The following is a 15900-nucleotide window of genomic DNA, read 5'->3' as shown; positions in this document are numbered from 1 at the left end:
CCACTATCTGGTTAATATGAGACATAAAAAGCCACTATCTGGTTTATATGAGGCATAAAAAGCCACTATCTGGTTAATATGAGGCATAAAAAGCCACTATCTGGTTAATATGAGACATAAAAAGCCACTATCTGGTTAAAATGAGGCATAAAAAGCCACTATCTGGTTAAAATGAGGCATAAAAAGCCACTATCTGGTTAATATGAGACATAAAAAGCCACTATCTGGTTAATATGAGACATAAAAAGCCACTATCTGGTTAATATGAGGCATAAAAATGGTTAATATGAGGCTTAAAGCCACTAAGGTTAACTTTAGAGCAAATGACATGGTTAGCGCCAAAGACCCCGCCCTCCAAAGGTTGTATATTGTGGCCTTCCAGTAGGGTAATGTGTAGAGTGATGGACCAGAGAGCRGGAGTCCAGGGTTTAAGACCAACACGGGTACAAATAATTTATTACACTATCTTTTGGTTATTTACACATTCATTGTCATTGATATATTAACCCATTAGGGGACACTGTCGGGACAGTCTGAAGCCTAGAAGGCACAGTAGGGATCCTCTGAAGCCATTGTATGGGACTGATAACGCCTAGTAACATCCATTTCATGGACTGCTAACATCAGAAAACCCTGAAACTTTGAGTAAGAACAAAAAAAGGGCCATGTGGTGCTTTAATCCTAAGAAACACTTGCAGAGTCCCTCRCTTGTCACGATTTCCCCTTCTCCCCACCTGTTCTAACTGACTCACACAGATACTTCATCAGTCAGCTGTAGCAGTATGATGGATTAGCAGCAGTGAGTCAAGGCAGGTCAGTTAAGTGTTTTATGATGCAGACAGAGGCCACAGTAATAATAAAATGTGTGAATTATTGCTTTGGATGCTTCCACAGCAGCAGAAAACAGGTGAGGGGTAGAAAGAAGCACATCCATAATGTTCCCAAATGAAGCGCCACTAAGTCATTATGTCCATTTTAGTTCTAGCCGATGTAAATAAATTGTTTTTTTTTTAAGTTTTTTAACCTTTAAACATTATTTTTAACATTATTTTTTGAATTGTCAAACACAAAAAGCTAGCCTGGTAAAATCCAGACCACGTCCTTCACTTTGCTTCATACGAGGGTCTGGACTTGCTGCATAGAGAAGCGATTCTTGCAGGAGGCGTGGCCTCTGCTGAAGCGTGTGTGTGTCGCTGTGAAGGAGGCTAAGCTAAGAAACTAACCAGAAACCACGTGTGCTGTAAACAACCCTACTGAGAGGAGAAAAGTACCGAGCTGAACAAGACAGCTGTAAGTGAGAGCTGCTGCTTTGTCAGACAAATTAATTTAATTTGGAAGCCTTATCAACACAGACTGGCTTCATTCACTTCCTCCACTAAACTAACTAGCAGACACTGCACAGAACATCGACGTCGTTCAAAACTCCGCCTTCTGTTTTCTGATTGGCCCAGGTAAAATAAACTACAAGCAGACACTGCGCAGAAAATCGACGTTCTCTGATTGGCCCGGCTAAAAATCTGCCAGCGGAAATCCTTGTCAATGGGAGAAATCCCAGACGGATCAGTGAAGGGAAACTAGAATTGAGCGGAACTGTGTAGGAAGGCAAGGRCCAGGCTAACAAAAAGCATCTTTTAATTCAAAATAAAAAGTGGATAAGAGAAAACAGAGACTGTATTTATTACAAAGGTAAATATTTTTGCTTTAAGTCAAAGCAGAAGTAGATGGCCTCATGAGAGTGAACAGTTTTTTCTTACAGCTTCATGTGGGAGGGAGATGAATTATGAGACGTCTGAACATTATGACAGCAGCACCGGCTCCAGAATAATTTTTACATAATGTTGATTTAGTCTGCATTAATAAAAGTCTTTTGATGTGTTAATCTTTAATAAAGTTGGAAACAGACAAAAAACTTAAAAGATTTATGCTACAACTTGTGCGAGATTTGAAAGAACTATCTGTAAAGCAAACCGTGAATTTATCCAAAGCCAGAAACAGGTCAGTATGATTTAAAACTGTCCAGTGTTATTTCTCAAGTTAACATCATTAGTCTATTAAGTGGAGTGAATAAGTATATTTTTCAGTGACTTTGTAATGCTGTGAATATTAATGTGTGTAAGTATGGAGGCGGTGAGAACCGTTGTTTTTTCAGCTAAAGTATACAAATACTTAAACGATGTGTTGAAAAGATCTTTACATGCTGAATATAAACCTACCTTCTTAGGGGCGAGAAYGTTTTGCTTTAGCTTTTCCACGAGCTCAGGTCCAGCAGTGGCCCAGGTTTGAGAGAACACCTCAGCTTTCTCTGGGTTTAAATGGATCACCTCCAGCTGCTGCTGCAGAGATGCTGGTTTTATGTTGTGATACACGGCCTAGTTTGAAAAAATGTCAATTAAACACAYGCATTGACTATATACACTCTCAGCAAAACATATTATTGCAGCATAGAGCTCATCAAACACAATRCAATACACATCCATACAGACAGTATTCATCTATGCAGTCTCTGATGTTCTTAAGCCAATTTAAAATTGGATATTAAATAAAAAGCTGTGCAGAAACTTGGAAAAAAAGATCCATCTTGTCCCAACAACATATYTCAAGAGCATATATCTGCTAGGGTTGGGCATAAWCGTATCGTGTGCAATTAATCATCAGAAAARCATTAATCGATTACATTTTGGCACTTGACGATTAATACGACTAATGCCACAAGGCAGACTGAMTGGGGATTAYTCCRGTTTAGTCYGCTCSATGTTCCTCTCCACTTCAAATACGACGAACATTAAAAATAAAGTTCTGTATTTATTTATCTATCAACACAATTTTAAATTTGACGTATAGCCCGAAGTCTGTAATTTTGGCACAGTTTGGAACAGATTTTTACGAAGAGCAAATCTTAACCACTAAATTGGTCATGTGACCAGGACATAAGAGTGTCCGGGAACTCCAGGGGATTAATCGTCATATTAATCGTTTTCGGCTAAATACCACAATTAATCGTGATTAATTTTTTTGCAAATATTGCCCAACCCTACTATCTGCACACATAAAAAAATTGTGTTCTTTTGTCCATGTGTATTATAAAATGCTAAAGTGTAACTTACATAAATTCACAGAATTCAGCTAAATTTTGAAAACAGGGTACTTGTCTTCACTAAAACAGCATATATTTTGATAGATTTAATCATCATTTTTAGTTCATTGCAGAGTGCAGAAAAAACACACAAAGCTTTTTTTATTTTTCATCATCCATCAAATCCATTGGTAAAAACAACTTTGTAAAACAAATAATTATTCCTATTTAACTGAAGGATCAATACAGGGCAGTCTAAAATAACAAAGCTAGCTTTGTTTTTAAAATCTAAAGGTTTTATCTAAAATAAATAATACATTTTTTTGAACATTACTTGTTCCAATATGAAGGCAGCTGTTTCCAAGACCAAGCTGAGAGCCTGTTTATCCAATGACAACGCAGACTGGAGTTTATGCTCTTCTTCTTCACTGAAGGTTCGCTCTCCCTGACAAAACAAACAAACAAACAAACAAGCAAACCAACATAAGTTCACGAGGGGAAAAAATCTGTTAGTAAATCAAATGAACTTAATTAAATTTGGCTAATTTAAGCATTATCTGTTTAAGACACTGTGCGGGGCCTGTACCTTCAGATGAAGCTTTTGAATGATGCGAGAGATTAACCTGGAGAACTTGTTCACATCGATGGCGTTGATGTGAGTCACAGCTTCTTTTATGCTATTCAGAAAGAAGCGTAGAGAGAGTTAATGGCAGTAAGGTGCTCCGATTTTTAAATGAAGAAACAGAATTCAACTTTATCATTCAAGCTTAGGTCAAATACTAATAAAATGTTTCTTTGGTTGAAACCTTTAAACATCAACAACAAAAAAAAAACAAAAACAACCAAACAACCATAAACATAGCAGCAAGGCATGGCTCTAACTTTGGCAGCATGGTTTTGCAGGTGAATAGAGCAAGCTCTTAGTGAATGCAAGGGTATGTACAGTAAATAAAGTACAACAACTACCAAAATAAATAAATAACCCAAACACATTTAACTAAAAATACATCAGTCAAGTGCACTGCAACCAATTTCAGTAGCTGTCTATATGATTTTAAATAAAAACTACAGTATTAAAAAAAAACAAAAGTGTTTTTATAATCATGTTAACATTTAATCTACTTGTTAAATGTTCATTCTTCAAACTCTGTTACATCCAAAATAATAAATTATACAGAAAGTTGAGTTAAGTGCGGTTTTTGAATCTTACAAGATAATTGTGATATTAGACTTCAGTTTCTGCAACATCAATTAAGACCACGTAAAATAAAAAGTTTCACAAAAGTAGTATTATATTATCATACACTAGTATGTGATCCTTCGACAACTGAAATGCTCCGATTGTCATTTTAGTTACAGGAACGTTGTTGTACTTTGAACAAAAAACAGCGTATCGGCTTCAGCACATCTGCACGACCGCGATTTATACTAAGCTTCAGGCAAGAATATGTAGTCTTGGAATAGTCGAGACTGACAGACCCGGGTGTTTATGTGCCACAACAAAACATGAATATCATGCTATGCTAACATTCCTACCTAAATTGTTCTGTGGCGTAAAAAAAAAAGAAATTAAGAAAAAAACTGTCTCACCTTTGTGTTTCTTTTATAACAGAAGTCATTTTGTGTCTCTTTCTCAAAATAAACCCTTGATATTTGTCACAGTAGCTGCAGCATCTTCACACCGTTCTTCTTCCTGTTGTCACAAGACGGATCATGTGACGAACATGCGCAGTAAGGATGCGCAGTAAAAGCAGCAGCTGAACAGAACAAAGGGCTAAAACCCATTGAAATTCATGTTTTTAGCACTTCAGTGGCACCACCGTGGGCTTTTCTAATATAAAAATATATACAATTACAAAAAATGTGAAAACTTTTTTAAGCACTGTATCCTTGGTCAACTCTTAAATGTACTGTATGCAGTCGCATAATGCCTTAAACTGAACTCTAACGCACACATTTAGTTTCACCATAGATTATTTTTGTTAAATTTTCATCTTTTTTAACTTTACCTTTTATACCAATTTGCACAGTATGTTGTATTTTCAAAACATTACCAAGATTGTTCTATGCTTCATAGTCCCAATAAAACTTTTCCATGCAGTGTTAAATCATGGAAGCCATCATGGATATTTAGGAAATGGTGTTGCTTTAATATGGTACAGTACGTGCTTCAGTGTATCAATGATAACAAAGAAACGGTTTATTTTTTTGACAGTTTATTGTGGAAAAATAAGCAAAAAACACCATGCACAAATGAAAATTAAGAGTTGTTTCATAAAACAGGATGCATCATTTAAAATTTACATACAAATAATAAAAAGAAAATAAGCACTTAGATATGTCTGAATCTCTGCAGTTTAACATAATAACATGCTGTAACTTAACACTGTAGCAGATATGTCTCAACTTTGGAATTCAAATTATTTTACTTGTCTTCATTCCTTGGTTGAATTTCTCCAGTTTGGAACAACCAAACCAGTGAATCTCTTCCAAAATGTCACTTCATGTTGCACTTCTGAGTTAGTAAAATAGTTTTAWTTAATTTTTTCTAATGTCACAGATCTGGTACGAAGGAGCTGAATGACATGAGTCAGCTTCAGTGAGACAGAAGGAATGTACCTTTGATAAATACTTTTTTTCTCCTTCAAACAGAAAACAAAAACACCAAAAAAACAAGTTATTTTTATCTTTTACAGAAAGTAAACATCAAAAAGATAACACCGCAACATGGAGTGTCAAAATCCACAGTACCTTCAAGACTTAGAAAGTTGATAAAAATTAATAAGTTGAGGTTTTGGTAAACAGATTGCATCAAGGTAAACATCGGCTGACATCTGCAGGCTCAGGATCTCGCTGCCACTATTTGAAGGAAGGTAAATTTGGCACTTTTATGCTTATGTCGCCAATGTTGATGTTTCTGGGCATTTCCGGGAGGTTCATGTTCTTTACAGCTGATACGGCACGAGCAGGTGCTCCTGCAATACCGGCCTGCACACACCAACACACACACACACACACAAAACACAACGAGGGTTGATAAGATACAAGCCAGTGAAACAAGCAAACAGAATTAAAAAAACATCTGTACACAACAATACACTAAACAATGAACACTAGACACACAAAAACACAGAGTGCTAAACTGAGGACTAGACAAACAAAAAATAAATAAAAAGGAAAAAAGTAAACTGCTGACAAAATGCAAAAGCACCGACACAGACAACATATGCAAATGTACATTCAGATGCCTTTTTAGCTTCATACGCACATGCATTATTTGTTTCTAGAATGATGAACATCACAACCAGCGACAATTAGGAGTCAACTGTGAGGACATTCTGGACTAGACTACTCATTCGCTAATACTGAAGTTCTGAGGAGTAACTGGACAAATGGACAAAAGGCAGCATTGCTTGGAAAGTGAACCCACCGGACTCTTGAGGACCGTTAAGGGTAAAAATGCGAGGAGAGAATTGTGTGAAGCAGAAGGAAAACTGGATTTGGATATGAAGACGTAATGTGATGCTTGGACAGATTGGTATGTGTAGAATGTGCGATTCAAAGCTTTAGCTATATTTACGCAGGTGATACCGTACATATGGTGGGTCAGATTACTTCTGAAGAACCTACACTTGACTGTAGCTAAATAGATATTTGTGCATAACTGTGTGAATAAAAGGAGTATAAATTTTGTGTCATGTACRCATCTGTTTGATCAATGTGAGGAGGTTGCTAGCCTGACGGTGCTAAACTACAAAGCAAGACCTACTCTCAGGGCAGAGGAGGCACCACTCTCTAACACAGCAACACTCAAAGTGGTACTGTACAAAAGAAATCCAGTCTTTAAAAAAAAAAAAAGCATCTGTGGCGAGTGAATGATTAGAAGTTTTAGTAACGTGTTAAGCAGACATTTGAGAATCACTGCTGTTAGAGAACCTCCGACTGAATCTTTAGCAGACAGACCCAAAAATGACCAAACAGTTTCAAACACAGGCAGCAGGGGCTGTGTGTTTGCAGCCTCTTAGAAACCCGAGTGAAAACCCTTACAAATATATAAAAAACGTAGTGCAAAGCATGCCTGGCATGTAGATAAGTTTGTTGCAGTTTTTCCACATAGTTATTTCAGTGGCTGTGCCAGGAGTCGAGGAGACTTGTGTAAGGCTGAGATAGTAGCTAAACTAGAGGAATGCTGATGCAGCACATTAGATCAATATTTAAAAAAAAATCAGACTGAAGACTATTTTCACAACAGTTGGATTAAATTGTCTGGTCACTCACTTAGTGATGCTGAAATAATTTTATTCAAATCACTTGTGTGACTAATGCACACAAATATCCATCTATGAAACAAAGAGCAGTGGTTTAATCTCCTGCACTAAGTAAAAGCTTTTCATTCTTGATTAAAACCACTGACCTAAAATTCTCAGCTTTCCCAAATTGCATGTTCTGGCATTTTCTCTCTTTATTTATTTTTGTTTGTTTTGTTTATTTTTTACTTTTTAGCGTCCAGGCAACAAAATAACAGCTGCAGAAACACATTACTGGTTTATGTATGCAAACTTTGCTAATAACTCTGTTAAACATGGGCATAATAATAATAATATAGATAAACCTGTTAACTGTGAAACAATTGTTTTGTGATTAGTGCATTTTTGCAATAATTGTTGCAATAAATAAATATTCTATTAGCAGTTTCCTTGCATTTAAATTGATTTCTGGTAATCATCTGGGAACCCTCACTTGGTGTGACCCCAACATCTGGAACCACTGTTTTAAGTAACACAGCTATTCACTTAATGCTTAATTATAATTCACCTAATCTAATCAGGGAGAAGCTAGAACTTTAACATCAAATGTAATTAAATGAAAAACCATTAAATTAAGACAGGATGTAGCTACACTGACATCACTGTTTGCACAGCTGTTCTGAAACTGAATGTTTTCTACTGGCCAGCAGAGGGCGACAACTACAGTTTTAAACTACATGACATTTAAAAGGAAACTCTACTTCTGACTTCGTTTGTTAGCCCAGGAAACATCTCCTTTCAATTTTTAGGTCTGACTTTAACATTCTTGTCTGACATGATGTAATGCTACAAATGTAGCAAATTACAAAACAAGACTGTAGTTCTATTTATTTGTTTTTGTTTTTTACTTCCTCACGTTTAAGTCAAAGTGTRCGCCTTGCGCTTCCATCTAAAGACAAATAGAGATTTTTGGGTCTGCTACCAAAGATTTCTACTGTACGTTAGTGACGTCAGTTTACTAATACAYGAAGGGCCAAGTGGAGAGACTGAAAGGGGACGTAAACTTCAGTTACAGTTAGAGTATTTGGTTGTAAATTTAGCAGTACCTGTGTCTACCTGTCCTGCCTGGTAGACTGAAAGCTAAACAGCTGTAAAGAGAGAGAAGAATGGAAAGAACTGGACAGGGTCAGGAAAAAGAGGAATGAGGAATGTTAAAGCAGATTAAAGTAATAACAGTTTATCTCCATAGATAGTGAAAGGACCTATAGTACACCACATGAATTTAAAAGTTATAATTAACTTTATTACTCAAACACTTTTTATTATAAAAAAAATAAAAAAATAAAGACGTCCGTTTAAAGGACACAGTTTAATACATTAAGACTAACGCCAGTTTGGAAGGAAAACGGCTTGTTTCTCCTTCGCCAGACACTTTTTCATAAATGAAGAAATGTCCGTTTCAAATTAGCGAGAGATAAACTCTGTGGTTTACGATAGGTCCAAGAGGGAAGAGACAGAGCAGCTCTGATGACGAAGAACAATAAAAGATTGCTTACAAAACGCCAATTGAACAAGAAGAGTCTGTCTGGTTAAAAGCAAATAAAGAAGCTCAAACTGTTATAAAAAATACTTTAGATTGTTAGATTTCAAAATCACAAAAAAATCATCTAGTATCAGTTTACTTTGTCATGTAAGTTCCAAAAATAAAACTAATTTCTGACTAGTTTTTCTACATCGTAAAACTGATTTGCAAAAAAGGCTGCATGATCAGTGGAGTCGAAACAGACAAAATATTAAAGTCAGAACAGAGCAGAGCAAAAATAATTTACCAAAATTATCTCGGTCTTAAAAAAAGCTTCTCAAAAATGCAAATGGATATTTATCTGATAGCAGAAGCTGTATGGAAAACAAAGCAAGATGTTTGCATAGAGTTCAAAGCTAAAGCAAGGACATTGGCTTGGAGATGTGACACATCTGAAAACATTTACCTCAACCTAAACAGCATCTAAAACTCACATCCTTCAACAGAAACGACTGAGCTCATTCCTCCATGTCAAGTTTAAGTGATATGATATTCAATGGTGACAAACTCTGCGATGCATTGGACAATGGTAACATTAGGTTTGCGCAGTTAACACTCTGGTTCATACTGGGATTTCAGTAGAATTTATATCTCGTCTTGATCTGCGTTGAGAGCAGTGCAGAGGCGAGAGAAGAGGCCGAAAAAAAAAAAGAGCACAAACACTCAAGAGTAGGTAGGGAGCATCCACAGTTACTGGAGAGTAGCATGCAGGGTGCAGCATACACACATGCCTGCATACTGTAGACAAAACCTCAGGAGGTTGGAGGTAGAATCGAGTCACGATGAAGGGGCAGAAACATGCTTACCTCAGACTTCTCCATCTTGTTCTGGGTGTCCACCTGGGTGATGATTTCGTTCATGTTGGTCTCCAGGACCATCCCACCCATCACCATCTCAGCCAGGATGTGGTGCACCTAGAAGTAGCATGAGAGTAGTCTTTAAAAACATGTTTAAAACATGCGTCGACTTCCACTGGGAGGACCACAAAACGTGTTATGATTCTTGTAATGGTGACTCAGGATACACTCATCAATGAGGAGTACTTTTTTTTATTTGATTTGATTTGATGTATTGATTGAACAGGAAAATATTACTAAAAATCAAGCCTGACTCAGCACAATTGCTATTTTACAGCAGGTTCCTGTTCTGCAGCACATAAAACACTCACACTATTCTCAAGCTAAAATGCTAGCTAACAGCTGGATTCGAGCAATAGGACAGTCAATTTTGACCGGAAGAAGTATAACCATGAACTTACATCTACTCCAAATATTTTATTGGAGGTAAAAAAAACCAACACAGGACCACCCAGATCCTATCCCTGCACTTTCTGTCCACAAACAGTTACAGTAACAGTATTGTTTTTCTGCACTGGTAGCTTTACTCATAGCATCCATACTAACCTCCTACAGCATTCTACTGCAGTTGGTCACATGTACGCCAATATTATATTTATAAAAATTTTTAAACATCACTGTTAAGTTTCTTTAAATGATGCAGAAAAAGTAGCTCGAATGAAAAATACGCACGCATGCAAACACAAGTTTGTATTTTTATTCTTATTAGGACCATTCATTGACTTTTCATTTCCAGTCATTTCCATAGCCTAAACCTGACCCCTTACCCCAAACCTAACCCCCAACCCAAAAATGGAGTTCCACCATTTTAGCACCAGTCTTTGGTCCCCATAAGGACCACTGGTCTAGACAAGGTAGGTGTGTATAACAGAAACAATTCTAAAAGGTTAACAAATGCACAAAATAGACGCAGAAAGCTAAGCTACAAAGACACCAGTAAAAATGCCAACTTTTTAAAAAATTTCACTTGCTTTTCAAGTCTGTCGAAAACCTCAACCCTTCAGCCAACATTTCAACTGAACTTTCCTGTGATTCCTGAAGTCGAATGTGTCCAAATTTGCTTTAGGAACATCTTTTTCTGTTATGATATTACCACTGAATCTCATTAGAATCCATGCCGACTGTACGATCATTAGCGAGAGCGGCAGACAATGTAAATGATATGCGTGATGTCATGAGTCCAGATCACCATTAGCTCATAATATTAACTGAGAAGAACTGCAGCAGTCATATTATAAATGGTCAATTGTCTCTCACAGATCAAACACTACTATAAGCATGTTAAGTCACAAAAAGCTCACCTTGTCTACATGAAAAATTAAGTCGAGCTCGCAGACATTCTCAAAGCATTTGTCCAGCGTCTCCACAAAAACCTGAAAATGGACAAAAAACAATCAAAACTGTACAAACATCCAAACAAAACACTGTAAACAATACAGGGCAGTTACCTCGCTTTTACCTGGATTAAGTCTAAAATTCCTAGCTCGCTTTCTGAGGAGTCGACACAAAACACAAAATAAAGTGTGGCGTAGTGTCTGTAGATCAGCTTGTAGTCTGATCCTCCGATCAACCTGAGGGGACGAGAACAAATTAAAAAAAACTAAATAACTGGTTAGCTGTAAAATAAAATATCTTATAACTCTTAAAATATTTCCAACAGTACAATTCTGGAAATTCATCTTATTAGCCTCTTTATTTATCAGTTTCTATAAAATCAGCAAACCCTGCACTCTGCCCCCCCGAGCATGACCTGATAAGAGACGGAATCAAACAAACCTGTTATGACACCGACAAAACAAACAGGTGYGAAACAACAGGATGCATTTAGTTATGAGAGTAACGATAGGACACGAGATAAACCAGTACAACACAAGCTGTGCTAATAAACTCTGACGAAGGGTTTGATAAGAAATCAGTGTTTTCATCAGCACAGGAAAGAACATAAGAAGCTGTAAAAAAAAAAAAAGTAATTTTAATGATTTGTTTTCTGCAACAGCCAGTTAATATTGACAACTGTTTTACATTTACTACAATCCCTTTTTGGCATTTATTTTATTTATACTAAAGGGCAAAACAAAAGAAAAAATATTCTTCTTTCTTGCATGTAAAAATGTGATGTAATGTTGCAACAGAGCAAATGATCTGCTAACGTTTGCCTCGTCCTCAGAACCACCGTTCCAGTAAAACATCACGACTCACATTCCACCTTCTAGGAAATTGCAGACGTTTTCATCCCTTTTCGAGACCAAGTGAAAGGTTTCCCTGATGATTTGTTGCTCCGTGTCTTCATTCTGAAGCAAGACAAGTTCAAAAAAGAAAAGCTGTTAAAACAAAAACAAGATAACAATATCTTGTTTACGCATTTATTACTTCCTGTGAGGCGATTAGAAGACTGAGCTACTTTTCCTAACACTAGCTGCATTATTACAGAGTAAACACATCAATCTCTACACCAACGTTTTTTCTGTGTCTTATTTAAACATCTACCAGCACCTGGAGKTCACAAAGTAAGGAATTTTTTTTGTATAAACAGAACCAGACAGACGTATCTCGTAGCTTCCAGGTGGATAAGACTATGTAAAATCTAAAACCTGTTCGAATAAACTGCGGTTCCACCGGAGAAAACAGATCATTGTTGGACATTTTTTTCATGTAACCCTGATCATCAAACACTCCGGCTGAGGCTGCCTCACCGAAAGGGTGCTAATGTCCTCTCAAGGTCCATTTCAGGTCAGAGAGTACCAGCAGAGAGGATGTGGCGCTTACGCAGGTGGCTGGGGAGGCTGAATTGGCCACGTGACGCATTTACGGACCGAGCAGCGTCAACAGAACTCACAGCTCGTCGACGCAAACAAGCACAGCAGCAGGACAGCAAAAAATATTCACAAACAACMAATCTGAGAACATAACTGGGTTTGGACTCGGCTCTACATTAGCATGTTTACAGACACGCCGCAGATTATTTGAAATTATTTTTTATACCATTTATAAACGCAAACAAGGCACGTAATTGAACTGTGTTTACCGTTGTCTTGTTTGTTGTTTTATTAAAATTATGAAGCAAACAAAAAGACAACTGTCTTCGCATCACTGCCTGCATTTGTATTTAGCATTTATATCAAACCAAGGTCAATTTCTTCATTTAACTCTGATCAATTCAGTCTTTTTTGAGGCTGAACAATTACATCTATTCTTTACGGTCACAACTTCCATTTCACCCACATGTTTCGGCTTCCAGCCTGACCCGACACGCCGCCTCTAACACAACTGCTCTGTCCCTCAGACAGCAGCGTTATAAGTCTGTGCAGCCCCGGCGTGGCACGTTAAAGATGCTGTTACAGCTCCCAGGTGCCCACACCGAGTGTGAAATATTATATCCAGGGAGAAGGTAAGCCGACGCCTTGGCTTAAAACGTAACAGATGGCGTGTCCACACATCCTCCTTGTAATCCGATCGATTTAAATTTATCCCCCTCAACTCCACACAAACTCATATCCATATCAACAAGCAGGTAGGACATAAACAGAAAGGATTATTTGCATTTTTTTTAAATAAACGTTGTTAAAGTATCTCAAATGCAACACAATCTGACAAAGTGGAGTTGATTTATACAAAAACTTTTGAATTGACAAAAATTTGCTAATCTTTTGTAAACAAACGCACAACTCTTTTGGTACAAAGACAAATAATACTTCAAATTTTAGGACTTCAAGTGTCCACATTCAAGCTTCCAGTGATATTTTAGCTCAAAGTGTTCGTCAACATTTAAACGGTGTTTATTAATGTCTCAGATCTACATAAGGAGCATGAAAGTTAACATGTGTGGTTACGACAGTCTTCTGCTGCTCACCGTTCAAGAATTTTAAAGATCTGACATTAAGGTTTTAAACAACAACTGTTTGTTTGAGTCTTATCTCCAGTCTCAATCTTCACTTGGCAGCCAGGGAGTGACAGATACAGGTGTGTGGTTACCATAGTGACTTTAAGGAGCTACTAATAACAGCTTTAACAGGTTTTTTTCCCCCCAATTAGGTTATTTTTACACTTCCAGTTCATAAGATGCATATGTTTCCTTACAGTTTTGGGTCATAGCTGAAAGAAAAAATACTCCTAATTGTTTGTAGTTCATCACATTTACTTTCATTCAAACTGAGATTTATTATAAACTGATTTGGACACTAACTGTGCCTCCTTGTTATTCTAATACCAACATTATGGTGAAAAGCACCACTGATCCAAATCCAATTATGAGGAAAAGCCTCATAAGCTTGTTGAGCAGAAAACATTACACAACCTGTCATTTATAAGCTTCACATTTTCTAACGTGAGGTAAAGAAAATAATGAATGGTGTTGTGTGTGTTTTTTTTAAAGGAGCACGAGTTTCTCACAAGGGCGTCGTTCCAATCATGTGACACAAACATAACTCACCTCCCAGTCTCCATCAGCTCAGAACAGCTGGATTATAGAAACCTGTGTTTCCCAGCCTCTCAGGCGAAATGAGACCGCGTCGCTTTGGATTTCACATCTTTAATAATTCATGTCTTTCACTGCAGCGTGGACCAGATCTACATCTTTAATATTTAGTTTAAATGTGTTTAAATAGCCAACATTTCCTGAACTGACTGAGGCTAATTTTATTCGACAGCACGAGGCATAACCGTTCATTTTTAATTCATTTGTTTTTGCTCGCTAATATCAAGAGCGAATAACAGATGACGTCAACTAAAATTGCCTCTTTTTTTTTACTTACATAATGTTCGTAGAATTTAGAAAGCCTCGGTTTCCCGTGGTTGTTGAATATTAAAATGGCTTTTATCATGGTTGTTGGTGGAAGGAGGCGCGAGGAAGAAGAWGAGGAAGAGAGATTTCAGTCCCTGCGGCTTTCGGTTCCTGTTACCCAAACCCGGACCGGGTTTCGGGGATGTATGCCGTCTCGGTTCGAGGTTAGGACGGGTTGGTTCGGTCCTACAGGGCACTACTTCTCCATCGCCTCTTTACGGATATTCCACGTCGAAGCACCACAGCAGTCTTCTTCCTCCACCTCCGGCTACGGAAGCTGCGAGGGTTTCAAACTCCGACTTTTTCGTCTCTATTTTATTTTTACCTGCAACACTCGAAACATTCAAAAGAGGGCGCAATTTGACATGAAATATACAGTATTTATCAATGATCTTAAATCACTTACACCACTTTTAATCTTAAATTATTCAGGCTGTTTTATTATTTTTTTTATTGAATTACTAATTTTTCTTTTTTTATATTATTAGAGATTACATTAAAATTTTCTGCATTTTGTAAAACAGTTTATTAAATTTTAACAGTGTAAAAGTGAATTTGAAGGTTTTTATTGATTCTATTTATTCAGCGTGTGAAAGATGTCAATAAAATAGTTCTAGACTAATAAATTAAATGTTACATTCACGTTGGAGTAATATTATAGAATAGCGAATGTAAAGCAAAATCGTCACAAAGCAAAAACAGTGTTATTGATAATCATTTAAATGTTCAAATTTAAGGCAAAAAAATTCAGCAGTGATGTAGCATTTGTTGATATTTTATTGYACAAGTTTTGAAAAATAAAAACAGATCTGATGGAAAATCCATGTCATTTGATTTTGGTAGCAAGCACCCTGTAGAGATTAAAAAAGAAAAGAGGTTGCGTGTATAAAAACCAGCTTACAGTAAACTAATCATGTAATTTTAATTCATTTTAATTAGCCCAAAAAGATTGCCGTAAGTAATTGATGGGTAAGGGTGTGATCTTGTGAAAAAAAAATCCTTATAGGCCCACTGTTACACTTGATATATAAGTGTGATGTAAAAAAAATAAATAAAACAACATACAAATGAGTTCTTTGCTCATGGTCTTGAGCTGATTTTAGAATGAAATAGGTAGGGAACCATCAAACTGATCAAACTAAGACTAACTACTGAAGTGGCCATGCAGCTCAGAGCATCCCAATGCTTGTAAATCAGAGCACATCGTGCAAATAAACCATGAACAAATTTAATTATAAACTTATTATTTCAGTGACATTTCACTGAATCGCATCACAGTGACACATCAGCAAACATCAAGTTGAATTTATAACAAATCTTTGCTTCTATAAAATCGATCTGGCTGCAGGCTGAACTGCAGG

The 15900-nt window shown here is 36.9% G+C and overlaps 2 protein-coding genes across 3 annotated transcripts in view; both read right to left on the bottom strand.

The window, feature by feature from the left end:
• Positions 1–4784, bottom strand: part of commd10 (COMM domain containing 10) — a 65252-nt gene extending 60468 nt beyond the window's left edge. The window contains exons 1-4 of the mRNA XM_014002617.1: positions 4664–4784; positions 3660–3750; positions 3408–3518; positions 2214–2369 (exon numbers count right to left, since the gene is read on the bottom strand). Coding sequence (XP_013858071.1) covers positions 2214–2369; positions 3408–3518; positions 3660–3750; positions 4664–4692 — 387 coding nt within the window. The 5' untranslated portion in view covers positions 4693–4784. The remainder of the gene's footprint in view (positions 1–2213; positions 2370–3407; positions 3519–3659; positions 3751–4663) is intronic.
• A 488-nt stretch (positions 4785–5272) lies between these two features.
• On the bottom strand, positions 5273–14820 carry ap3s1 (adaptor related protein complex 3 subunit sigma 1). Of its 2 annotated transcripts, XM_014002616.1 has the most exons (7): positions 14511–14820; positions 11959–12050; positions 11219–11330; positions 11061–11132; positions 9709–9816; positions 8427–8468; positions 5975–6061 (listed from the first exon to the last, which is right to left on the bottom strand). In XM_014002616.1, exons 1-6 carry the CDS (start codon positions 14577–14579, stop codon positions 8433–8435), a joined length of 489 nt encoding a protein of 162 aa, XP_013858070.1. In that variant the 5' UTR covers positions 14580–14820; the 3' UTR covers positions 5975–6061; positions 8427–8432. The 2 variants fall into 2 exon arrangements, with proteins under 2 accessions (XP_013858069.1, XP_013858070.1); XM_014002615.1 differs by lacking the exon at positions 8427–8468 and having other exon boundaries at positions 5273–6061; positions 14511–14819.
• Positions 14821–15900: the final 1080 nt, after the last annotated feature.

This window comes from Austrofundulus limnaeus, unplaced genomic scaffold (genome assembly GCF_001266775.1).
Source record: "Austrofundulus limnaeus strain Quisiro unplaced genomic scaffold, Austrofundulus_limnaeus-1.0 Scaffold14, whole genome shotgun sequence".
Classification (NCBI taxonomy): Eukaryota; Metazoa; Chordata; class Actinopteri; order Cyprinodontiformes; family Rivulidae; genus Austrofundulus; species Austrofundulus limnaeus.
This window is presented reverse-complemented; position numbering and strand designations above follow the sequence as displayed.

Coding starts and splice junctions, on each gene's coding strand:
- ap3s1 (XM_014002615.1), bottom strand. CDS start 14,579: ATGATAAAAGCCATTTTAATATTCAACAACCACGGGAAACCGAGGCTT. Junction 11,133..11,218: donor GAATTTTAGACTTAATCCAG/GTAAAAGCGAGG, acceptor GTCCATTTTCAG/GTTTTTGTGGAGACGCTGGA. Junction 6,062..9,708: donor ACAAGATGGAGAAGTCTGAG/GTAAGCATGTTT, acceptor TGGTGTGTGCAG/GCCGGTATTGCAGGAGCACC.